At 45.6% G+C, this 12,618-nt stretch overlaps 1 protein-coding gene across 1 annotated transcript in view; it reads right to left on the bottom strand.

Moving 5' to 3' along the window:
• Positions 1-1,523, bottom strand: part of LOC114630279 (group 10 secretory phospholipase A2) — an 11,330-nt gene extending 9,807 nt beyond the window's left edge. The window contains exon 1 of the mRNA XM_028778406.1: positions 1,396-1,523. Within this exon, the coding sequence (XP_028634239.1) occupies positions 1,396-1,450 (55 nt within the window). The 5' untranslated portion in view covers positions 1,451-1,523. The remainder of the gene's footprint in view (positions 1-1,395) is intronic.
• Between the last annotated feature and the right edge of the window lie 11,095 nt (positions 1,524-12,618).

The following is a 12,618-nucleotide window of genomic DNA, read 5'->3' as shown; positions in this document are numbered from 1 at the left end:
TTTTTTTTTTTTTTTTTTTTTTTTTTTGCTTTTTCAAGACAGAGTTTTTCTGTGTAGCTGTCCTAGAATGTGTTCTGTGGATGAGGTGGCCTCAAGCTCACAGAGATCCTCCTGCTTCAGCCTCCTGAATGATGGGACTGAAAGTGTGTCCATGGATTTGGGGTACAGCTCCACTGTACCCTAAGCCCCAGTGGAGATCCCAAGCTGGATCCCCAAGCCTTCCTACCTCCCCAGAACCCAGCTCTCCTTCCAGTCAGGCCATCACACTACTGCCCCTGCCTTCTCTTCAGCCTGCTCCCTGCTGCCTTACTCTGCCAGTGGCCAATGCTGCTGCCTATTTATGGGGGTGCCCTTCTAGCTTGGGTGCTCTTCCAGAACAGATCTGACTCAAGTAGCTCTGGCACACAGAAAGGCTTCTAGGAAAGGTCTGTTGACCTCAGGAGCCACCAGGTGAGGCACACCTAGCCTAACCACTCCCAACACCCTACCCTGAAACCATCTGCAGGGCTCCCCTTCCCCACCCACAGCTGCTCTGCTCTCACAGAGGCTGAAACAGCCCGTGAAGGGCCCTGGTGAGGGACGCACAGCAGCACTAAGTTTGGAACCAAAGAAAACACTCCCTTTGTGCCAACATAGGTGGGGCAGGTCAGGCTGGGGTCTGTTTGCTCTGTCTACCTGTGGGCAACCTCCAATGGCAGTGCCAGGACCCACAGGGCATTGTAAAAGCCCAAGGTGTACGCCCAGTGTGGGTCGTCATAGGCATCTCTGAGCTGTACTACTCAGCATGTGCTGCTTGGAGCAACTGTGGCATCTGAGATGTTGATCTGGGTGAGCCTGTCCAGGGGCAGAAGATTCACACCTGCAGCCCCGTACCCAGGTAAGGCCAGGGCTGGCTCTGTGCCTGTATGTCTTACTGTACTCTAGGGAATCACTAAGAAGTGCCTTTCTAAAGGGGATTTCCTCACCCACTCCTAAACTCTCGAGTTTACTTTCTGTCCCTGTTCCTCCCATCCACGGAGTCCTGCCTGGAAGTCTTACCTCAGACCCCACAAGCAAGAGAAGTGATAGCCAGTTCACAGGACTCAGGATCAGGGGCTAGGAGCTTCAGGCTGCTGGAGAGGACTGCAGTAGCTATGGGGTTCATGAAGGGAGGACTCTAATACTACCCCTCTCCCCCTTCTGAGTTCCTGAGTGAAATGCCTGAGTGGAGGACCCTAGAAAGAATCAGAGACATGACTCCTGAGCGTCTGGGAAGGTGGATGTGTGGGCATCTGAAGAAGAAACTGGGGATTTTAAGGTTTCCGGGTGCTGGAAGGGGTGTTGAGTTGGGGCAGTGAGAAAAAATAGGGAGGTGTGGCAGCTGACCCAGGCTGGGTGAAGCCAGTCCTCACTCACCTTCGCTGAGTCGGGGTCCAGGTCCCAGCAGCAACAGTAGCAGTAGCAGCAGCATTGTTGCCCGTCACAGAGGTGGCCCACACATAGGAGTGTGACAGGTGTGGGACTGACCAGAAGGACCAGTATACTCACCAATCCTGCCGACCCCCACCACCAGCCCCGCCCCCTACCTCACCTTCTTTCCGTGAGGCGGAGTCAAGCAGGAGTGGTCACCTGGAGCCTTGGGGAGTGTCTGACTTCTGCAGATTAGTTCCAAAAAGTAATCCAGACACCAAATGGAATGCTGAGGCCAAAGGGGGATCAGGTCCGGGGATGCCTCCACACTCTGTAAAGATGCTGCCGTCGTTGCTGTGAAAGTGCGGGGGTGGGAGGGAGCGGTATTCTAATTTACCCCGGGCTATGCAAATTTACCATAACATTTTACTACGCCGGTAACTGTGCTCCTGTGAGGCAATCACAAATAACTCTTTACAATCTCCCCACTAATACCACCACCAAGCAAGAAACTAAAGTAGTTAAGGGTTGTCCAAAGTCAGGTAGCCATTTCTAGTAAAAGCCTTGGTGGTGATGGACTAGAAAGCTGGGTCAGAAGGATGTGAGTTCTGAACCAGCCTAGACTATACAATGAGACGGACCTCAGAGAGGTGGGGGAGGGGCGCTGACGACACAGGGGCTGGAATGGAGCGGAGCAGGACACCATTCCAGCATTATGCCAGAGTAGCTGTTCCATGCGGGTCTGCCTCAGGCTTCTCGTTTGTTGATGGTTATGGCTCTTCTGGGGAAGGGTGTAAGCAAAGAGACATACTCAAGGGATGCTACATACCGAAAAGGCATGCTAATTGGACACATTATTGCTTTCTGCCCCTGAGGCAACACTTCAATTAGGCACCAATTTTTGTTGTTTGGATTTTATGTCTGATCTCAGCGGAGATCCCCTCCCCCATGGATAAATTCTAGTAAAGGTAAGAATGATCTCTAGGGGGAAAAATTAAGTAAATGACAAGGTGAAATTGGGTTTCCTTGGCTTGAAGGTTTACAACACAGGCTGTGAGCCTAAGTCCCCAACCCATTCACTGTCATAGACACTGAGGTTCTGAGAATTCAGAAACCAAAGGGCTGGTGAGATGGCTCAGAGGGAAGCACACAAGCCTAGAGACCTAAGTTTGATCCTAGAACTCATGTAAAGGGGGAAAGAGAACTGATTCTACACAGTTTTCCTTTGAGCTCTGTGCTTGTACTGTGCTCTCCCATCACCATGTTCATATATACACACTAAGATAACTTTTTAATGTTAAGATTAAAAGTAGAGGAACCTATCGGGTGGTGGTCCACACCTTTAATCCCAGCACTTGGGAGGCAGTGGCAGGTGGATCTCTAAGTTTGAGGCCAGCCTGGTCTACACAGTGAGTTCCAGGACAGCCAGGGCTATACAGAGAGACCCTGTCTCAAAAAAACAAACCAAAAAAGAAGAAGGAGGAAGAGAAGGAAAGGGAAAGGAGAGAGAGAGAGAGAGAGAGAGAGAGAGAGAGAGAGAGAGAGAGAGAGAGAAGAAGAAGAAGAAGAAGAAGAAGAAGAAAAAGAAGAAGAAGAAAAGAGAAGTAGGAGGCCATGATTAGAACTCATTCCACTTGGTGCTCAGCCAGTCTCGGCCCCTGCTATGATATCACAGGGACACGTCTTCCTGTGAATTCCTTACCTGCTACCCAGTGGGTAATGCTCTCCCCACTAGAGTGTACACGCCTTCTGCAGTCTCATGTCATGCTTCTTGTGTGGCCATCACTGATCTGTCTGCCTGGCTTGGCCACCACTCAGTCAAAGCTTTTTGATAAAGGCCAGATAAGATTTCAAATGCTCCAAGTTTTTAGATTATAGAAAATGTAAGTGACAACCTGAGTGTTCAGCATCCTTAGGAAAGGGTAAGTCCTCCTGTGACCTCAATTCTGTAGCCACTTGTTCCAGGAAGGTCCCTGCAGATGGCCATGGGGCACTGTTTTGAAGTCCTGAAAGATACTAGGGTGCTCAACTGACAGATAAAAACCAGAAGTTGAGATCAGGGACAGGTGCTGTGAAGCCCCTCAAGACTCATCATGAAGAGGGCCTCTCTCTTGGAGACCCTCCCATGGGAGTTCTTTCTTACTTTTCTTTAATTCTGCTCTATGGGAAAGACATTGAGCTCTTGGAAGGCTGAGATAGAAAGATTGTTGTGAGTTTGAGGCCAGACTAAACTATATAGTGAGTTCTAAGCCAGCCTGAACTACTGAGCAAAAGCTTGTCTAAGAAAACTGAGAGCCAGCAATAGCTTAGTGGATTAGGGCCCTTGCTACAGTGCCTCAGGACCTCAATCTGATTCCAGGAGTTGTATTCTAGAAGTAAAGAACCACCTCCCTCCATAGGTGCATGGGTCACATTCCCCACCTCTGTCGGCTAAATAAATGTTAGAAAAAAAAAAAGAATCAACTCAGGTAGGTCTATAGGTCCAGCAGCTGCTTGGGAGGCTGAGGCAGGAGGATGACAAGTTCAAGGACAGTCCAAGGGAGGTCAAGCTCAAAGCTACAGATTGAGCTCAAGGTCAGCCTGAGTAACTGACATCCTTTCTCAAACCAGGGGTAAGGGGGTTAAAGAAAAAAAAGAAGATCTGGAGACACCGTTCAGTGGATGTGCTTGCTGCTAAGTATGTTTGAGGCTGGAGTTCCAATATCCATTAGTTAGGAAAGAGTAGAAACTTTATTCGGTCCCTCTGTTATTCATTCACTGTGTCCCTATCATGGACTGACCACTATGTCCTCAAGGGCAGGTTCTGTACTGGGGCACAACAGGGGACTGGGTACAGACTTTGCAGGGACAGGATGAAGACATAAGGGACGTGAAGATGTGAGCAGGACATTGACAGGATAGCAAAGGATTTTGGTTCCAGGATATGAACCTCCAGGTCTCAGATAGGATGATCTATCATTTCCCAAAAACAGAGCCTGGGCTCAAGGGTGCTGTAAAGTATATTCAGGGAGCAGAGGATGAAGCACAGAGGAAGGCAGAAATGCAAGAACAAGTTTCTGTGTCTGAGTGAGCACAGCTCACACAAACAGGACCTTCTAGGGATTCATTTAGAAACTATATCCTAAGTGCCCATTCAGAGAACAAATAGAAGAAGCTCTAGGCTCCTGCCTCTTATTGGTTAAGGGTTGCCCAGTGGAGAATGCCACAGAGAGTGAAACCCATGAATTTAGTTAGAGCCCTGGTGGTCAGAGCCAGGTCTGAAATCTGCTGAGATAGAACATGAGGTCAGGGACAGAAATCTTGCAACTCCTCTCCCTCAGGACTCAAACTCTCCAAGCCAGGTAAGAGATGAACTTCCTAGATAGGCAGGAATGTGGTGAGACCATGGAGCAAAAACACCAAAGGAAGAGAGACTCAAATGGGCAAAGGTCCTGCAGCTAGTAGGAATTCCAGGAGCGGTGATACAGGTCTCCCCCTGGTGGATGACCTAGGCATAAAGATTCCTACTAGGAAGTATTTGATTTTAGTGTGGGCTAATGGAAGAAACTTATTTTCTGACTATAAAGATGGCAAAGCCTAACGGTAGAAAGCTATAGTATTGGAGAAAGAAACATATGCAAATGTGTGTGTGTGTGTGTGTGTGTGTGTGTGTGTGAGAGAGAGAGAGAGAGAGAGAGAGAGAGAGAGAGAGAGAGAGAGAGAAAGGTTTGTAGCAGCTAGATACCAGCAGAGAAGGAAGTATTAATGGAGAACACAAGCAAAATAGCTAAACCAGATGATGTGTGCCTATAATCCCAGCACTCTGCAGGCTGCTGCTGGACTGGAGGAACACAAGTTCAGGTCTTGGTTTCATATTAAGAGGCTAGACTGGGATATATGAGTACACACACATACACACTCACACACACACACACACTCACGCATGAATGCACACACCGACACCCCCCCCCCAAGTGTCTGGGTAGCTTGTATGTCTTATCATTGATAATAATGATCATTTCACCTAGCAGAGTGGAAGTTGGGTCATTTGACCCATGAAATATGGTGAAAGGAACCTAGGTCACTCTTTAGCAGAAGGTTTTAGATGTAGCAAGTGTCTAGGTATGTCATTCCTTCTGCCTCAAAACTGCTGGTCCCAATGAAGGCTAAGCACTTAGTCTGTTGTGGTTATAAGATATTGGGGAAAAAATCTTGTTTGTTTGTTTGTTAGTTTGTTTTTCAACACAGTGTTTCTCTATATGGTCCTATAACTCACTTTATTGAGTAGACTGCTCTTGAACTCACAGAAATTCTCCTGCCTCCTGAATGTTGGAATTAAAGGCACACACACAGACCCCAAGAAAACCTTTTTAAAGTTAAAAAATGAATTATATGTTTGTTTGTATGTCTCTATATAGGATATAACCTTGTGAGTGCAGGTGCCTATGGAAGCCAGAAGGATTGCTAGATCTCTGGAATCAGAGCTCCAGGGAATTGGGACGCTCTTGACCTAGGTTCTGGGAACCAAACTCTGGTGTTCCACAGGATCAGCAACCTCTCTTACCCATTGAGCCATCTCTCTGGCCTAAGAAATGAATGTTTGCTGTTGTAAAGCTTTGAGAACTGGGCTTGCTTGTAACTGCACCAAAACTCCATTTGTCCTGAAGAACTAATGCTGTTAGAAGAACAATATATAGTTTACTTACTATGGCCTTCCTGAAATCTTCAGAGAAGACTCAGGGTGAAGTCTTTCCCTAAAATGGATCTTGATTTATATTCCAACTATAATCTTGGAGACTTTGGGTAAATTCATTCCCTTTTATATGGTGTGGTCATCACAAGTGTCAAATAGATTACTGAGTTAAGCTATAACTTCTGTAAAGAATTTTGCTCTAGAGCTGAGGATAAAATTCAGTGGTAGAGCACTGTCTACTATGCATGAGACCCTGGGTTTTATTTCCAGCATCAAAAACAAACATAAAAACCAAAACAACAACAACAACAAAAAAAACCCAAAACCCAAAAAACTAACAAAAAAGGAATTTCTGTGCAAGTACAGAAATAGCCCAGGCAGGGGTCTTGAGTTCAATTCCCAGCAACCACGTGGTGGCTCACAAACATCTGTAGTGCCCTTTTTCTGATGTGTCTGAAGACAGACATAGTGCTGTCATATAATCAATTAATTAACTAATCTTAAAAAAGACAAAGACTAACCGAAGCTTCGTGGTGGTGGTGGTGCACACCTTTAGTCCCAGCACTGGAGAGGCTAAGGCAGGCAGATCACTGTTAGTGTGAGGCTAGCCTGGTCTACAGAGTGAGCCCCAGGACTGTCTGTCTGTCTGTCTGTCTGTCTGTCTGTCTACCTGTCTCTATCTCTCCCTCATGTTCCCACTCGAAGGTGGTCTTCCCACCCTCTCTTTTCCCTTAATAAACCTCTTACACTAGAAAAAAAGAAAAAGACTACGACATGGGATGTGTGGAGAAACCTCTGTTCCCAGCTGCCCCCAGCACCTCTTAGTTTGCTGGGACATGGTACTTCCAGGGAGTGGGCGACTGTCACAGAGAATTGTACTGCAGGCCTCCTGTGCTCTCCTGTGTTCACTGCTCGATTTATCTACTGCTCAGCACCAGGAATGGGCCATCTTTTCACCAGACATTCCTCTGCCTGCACAGCTCAGGTGCTGTGTGTGTTTATGGACCATATAAACAGAGTCACCACCCAGGTCTAAATGCAGGATATTTTCAACATCCTCAAGACCTACAGTCAATATTTCTGTCTTAGTTACTGTTCTATTGCTATAAAGAGACATCATAACCAAGGAAATTAAGTGCTTTGCATATGGGGGCTTGTTACAGTTTTAAAGGGCTAGTCCCTGATCATCATGGTAGGAAGCAGACACACATGGTGCTGGAGCAGTAGCTGAGAGCTTACATCCTTATTTGTGTGAAGAGAGAGGCACACTGGGCCTGGCATGGGGTTTTAAACCTCAAAGCTCACCCCAAATGACACACCTCCTCCAAAAAGACCGTAACTCCTAACCCTTCCCAGACAGTTCCACTAGTCGTGGACCAAGCATTCAAACATATGAGTCTGTGGGAGCCATTCTCATTCTAACCACCACAACTACCCACAGCCATCCAAAGGAAAGCACGGCTCTGTTGCCACCCCCAGGGTTTCTGTGTGATTATGTTCTATGGGCGTCAAATCACACCATGTGCAATCCAAGGTCGGCTGATCTTCCAGGAAGCAGAGTCAAGATGACATTATGACAAGAAGTATGTGGGGACAGCACTGTGTTGGGCAAAAGGAAAGGCAACACTGGGCGGGGACAAATCTCACACTATAATGTGAATACCACTTATTGCTTGGTATCTCTGAGGGTGCGCTTCGCATGTAGGAATCATTGTTGCAGAAGGAAACTTATTGGTTTATTTTGACCAGATAATGTTTCCATGGGCACGTTTTGTTCTCCGAGACACTCTATAACCCTTAATGAATGTTCATGGATATCTGTACCCCACCTCCCTTCTCCATAGTTACATGTATTGAAACCAACTTCTCTTCAGTCTCCAGGTCCAGATATTTGAGTGTAATCATAACTATCCTTTCTGTATCTGGTATAGGGTGACTTTTATTGTAGATTCTCTCCCCTCCACCCAAGCAGGGTTTCTCCACATATCCCTGGCTGTCATGAAATTCTGTAGACTAGGCTGGCCTCAAACTCACAGGCATCTGCCTTCCTCTGATTCCCAAGTGCTGGGATCAAAGATGTGCACCACTACCACCTACCACCTGGCCAGCTTTTTTTTTTTTTTTTTTTTTTAGGTGTGGCTTTTATTACACCAGCCTTTTAAAACAGGAATCACAAATCTTTTAGCCAAAGCTATCTTTATATTGGATGTGGAGTAGGTATGGCCTTGGTGAAGTAGGTGTGGTTATGTATGACTGGGAATGGGATTTGAGATTTCAGAAGCTCAAGCCCGGCCTAATGACTTACTGCCTGCAGATCCTGACATAGAACTCTCAGCTACCTCTCCAGCACCATGTCTGCCTGCATGCTGCCATGAAGTTAATAGACCAAACTTCTGAACTGTAAGCCAGCCCCGATTAAATGTTCTTCTTTATAAGAGTTGCCATGGTCACTGTGTCTCTTCACAGCGATAGAACCCTAACTAAGACACATCTATAATCTTAGTTTGGAATATCTTAATGGATATCTGTTAATGATGTTTGCTGTGGAAAGAGTACAAGATACTTTCTCCACATGCTCAGTCTTATAAAATTTTAAGGCAAAGCTGAGGTCCCAAGGAGCCTCATAGATTTGATTTCAGGTCCTGAGATGGGAGGGGCATAGAGGAGAATAGGATATGGTCTGATATAACGCTCAGAACCCAAGGAAACTAGAAGGGATTGAGGTGTGGGGAAGATGTCTAGCAGGGCAGCTCATCAGCCCATCTTGTCTGCATCCTGGCAGCCACTCAGAGCTACCTGCACTACTATTCTCCACAGAGCTCTGTAAACTGACATAGACAACGTATCTGGAGAAAACCATGTGAAAATTTCTTCACACAGAATCTTCTCCCTTTCAGGGGAGTCAGTCAGTTCTGCCTCACACTATAGACTAAGAGCCCTAGAGGAGCCATGAAGCTCCGAGCTGAGCAGGGCCCTTTTCCACAGTGCTGCTGAGCCCTCATGCAGCTCCATGGGAGCCATAGAGCCTTGCTCCTGCAGTCTACCCTTCAGGGAACAGCCTCTCCAGTTCATCTATGTGAGTGCTGTGAGCCTCACCCAAGTCAGAACCTCAGAAACCACTCTCTCCAAAGCTCTGATTCTCTCCTCCTCCAGAGTCCTTTCCTATGCTGGATGTCTCTCTTCACCCTTTTCCATGACAGGGAATCATAGGTCTGTGCTATCTGGTGTGTTTGTCTCAAACATCTAAAACATCTACAGCCCAGATCTGGGAATGTAGCTCATGATACACATGTGAAGCCGCAGGTGAAAGTCTTAGAAAAAAAAAAAGACAGTGAGTGGTTCTATCACAGAGAACCTAGCACCCATATGGTGACTTACAGCCACCCATTGCTCCAGTTGCAGGGGATCTGACTTGCTTTTCTGGGCCTCCTTGAAAACCAGACATGCATATAGTATACATACACACAGGCAAAAATTTATATGTATAAGATAAAAATATCTTTCAAACAAATGAACAAACATCTGAAACCCAATGAAGTCAGGATGTGACTGATTCCTTTGCCATATTTGGCAGAGAATATGGCTAATGTCCCATGTGTGTCTGCTGTTATTTCTAACTTCTATTAATATCTCTTACCTCATCTTCAAGAGAGAACATGTAGGGTCATAGAGGAGAATAAGATGTGGTCTAATATCCCGTGCCTTACTCCTACAGTCTACCCTTCAGGAAGAAGCTATTGTGTTGCCTCAGACACATGAAAAAAATTTCAATGTCCACCCCAGTCAGCTTTTCCTTATGTTGCAAATCCTGTAACATCATCAGGAGACCTTGTGTGTGTGTGTGTGGGGGGGTGAACAAAGGGTCTCCTCCATCACTATATTACACACTCTAAAAGTCTGACTGACTAATAAAAACCTCAGACTGTGGGGTGCTGAAATGATACAGGCTGAAACCCAAGATATCTTAGGCTATCTTAGTCCCTAAATGGTCATTTATTCCTCCCTCTGCATGTGACTTAACATCCTTGTGATTACTGGGTACATCTTTTTGGAATGTACAGTCAGATCCCTATTTTCTACAATCCAAGGAGTTCAAGGCCAATCGGGACTAATGGTTAGTCTGAGCTAAGTTGTGAAACCCTGTCATAAATAAGCAAGCAAGCAAAAAATAAACACAAAAAAAGATTGAGCTGGGCATGGTGAAACACATTTTTAACTCTAGCAGTTAAAAGGTAGAGACAAGTGTATCTCTGTGAGTTTGAGGCCAGCAAGTTCCAGAGTCACCAGGTCAACATAATGAGACCCTGTCAAAAAGAAAAAAAAGAAAAGAAGGAAAGAAAGAAAAGGAAGGAAGGAAGGAAGGAAGGAAGGAAGGAAGGAAGGAAGGAAGGAAGGAAGGAGAAAAGTGGACTAAATAAGCTTAGCCAAGCAACGCACAAATACAATCCCAGCGCTGGACACTGAGACAGGAGGATCAAGAGTTTGAGGCCATCCTGGGCTATATAAACAGACCTGTAGCAAAATAAAAATAAACAAACAATGAAAACATCAGCCTGGGAAGAAGGTTCTATGGCAAGTGTGAGGACCTGTGTTTGGATTCCTGAATGTATGTGAAGACAGGGACAGTAACGCATGTCTACAATTCTAGAACAAGGTGGGAACCCTTAAAAACTTGAGGGCCAGCTAGCCTGGCATAAATACAATGAACAGGAAAAGACTCTTTCTCAAACAGATAGAAGGAGAGGACAGGCATCCGAGCTGTCGTTTGACTATACAAATGCACTATGGCCCACATATGAGTGCACACACACATACAATATACACATACACACATAATTTTTTTAAAAAAATCAAAATGGGATTGAAGAGATGGCTCAGACTTTAAGAGTATTGCATGCTCTTCCAGAAGTCCTGGGTTCAATTCTGAACACCTACATGGTGGCTCACAACTATCTGTATCTCTGCATCAGGGGACATGATACCCTCTTCTGGTCTGTGTGGGCACCAGGCATGCATCTGGTATACCGATATACATACAAGTAAATACAACACACATAAACTAAAATAATGTCTTTTTAAAATTGAAATTAAGGTGGAGAATGATTGAGAAAGACACATGACATCAATCTCTGGCCTCCAGGTACACATGCACACATATATGCACACATTCACACATATATGTACACATGTATGTACACATGCTCACATGTATGCACACACAATATATATATTTAAGAAACAGTACTTTTGGAGTTAGAGAGATGATGGCTCAGAGGCTAAGAGCCCTAGTTGCTCTTCCAGAAGACTCTGGTTCAACTCCCAGTACCCACTTGGCAGTTCACAGCTATCTGTAACTCCAGTTGTTGGGAATCTGACACCTTCTTCTGGTCTCTGAAGGCACTAGGCACATATGTGGTTAATAGACATATATAAAAATAAAGCACTCATGCACATGAAATAATAGTAAAAAAATTGAATAGCACTTTCTCATTAAATAGTAGCAATTATTTAAATATATCTCATTTTTATACTTCTTTTCATAAATTATTATTATTTATTATGGGTACAAAAAGCCAAAAACCAAGCCGGGCTGGGCAGATGGACCAGTGGTTAACCACTGGCTTTTTGAGAGAGGGTTTCTCTGTATAGCTGTCCTGGAACTCACTCTCTGTAGACCAGACTGGCCTCAAAGAATTCTGATATGTCTGCCTCTTCCTTCAAGTGGCACGCACCTCTACTCAAAGATGGCTGTTTCTCTACAAATCATTACATTGAGTGCAAGATGAATTTTTTAGGTTTCAAAAAAACATTATATTGCATTTCAAGGCAGTGAAAATTCACAAGAATGCACCATTCTTGGTTTTAGAGATGAAGGTACAGTGGAAAAGAGCAGTCCAGTCAGAAAAGAGAGATTTGCCCAGGATCCCCTGCTGGCTTCAGAGCTCCTGCTCAGGTGAGACACTCATTTTAAGTTCTGTACCCTCAGTCTGGCACCCCTCCACCTCCTCAGCTGACCAAAAGCCCCAAACCTGTCTTCAGAGCAGGGCTTTCCAGGCCAGAGGAGCAGGACAAAGGTCTGGGTCACACTATACCTAGGAAAAAGTCACCCCCATCTGACTGGTTCCTATACTGAGGCCAAGTTGGGGCTATAAAGGTGCGGAATCTGAAGTGGAAACTTACTGGTCTTTGGAGAGTCAGTTGTGTTGATGGTTGCCGGGACAAACACATGAAGGAGTGTTTTCCTGAAGTGGACACAGGTGAAAGACTTAGGCAGACTGGTGAAAGAACGTTTCACTGAAGTAGACACAAGAGAGAGGATGTTCTGCTAAAGCAAGCATGTGAAAGGACATAAGATGAAGGATTCTTTGCTACAACTCCCATATACATATTGGTCCACCTTACATTTCATAGTTGAGCTCCATTTGTCAGGACTCTGCAGACTCGGGCTGATTGGATGCACCTGCTGAGGCAAGGCACCCGCTGAGGCAAGGCCCCTGCGGAGGCAAGGCCCCCGCGGAGGCAAGGCACCCGCTGAGGCAAGGCCCCCGCTGAGGCAA

The sequence above is a fragment of the Grammomys surdaster genome, unplaced genomic scaffold, assembly GCF_004785775.1.
Source record: "Grammomys surdaster isolate TR1022 unplaced genomic scaffold, NIH_TR_1.0 334, whole genome shotgun sequence".
Classification (NCBI taxonomy): Eukaryota; Metazoa; Chordata; class Mammalia; order Rodentia; family Muridae; genus Grammomys; species Grammomys surdaster.
The sequence above is the reverse complement of the archived record's forward strand: the minus strand, read 5'-3'. Positions and strand labels throughout refer to the sequence as shown.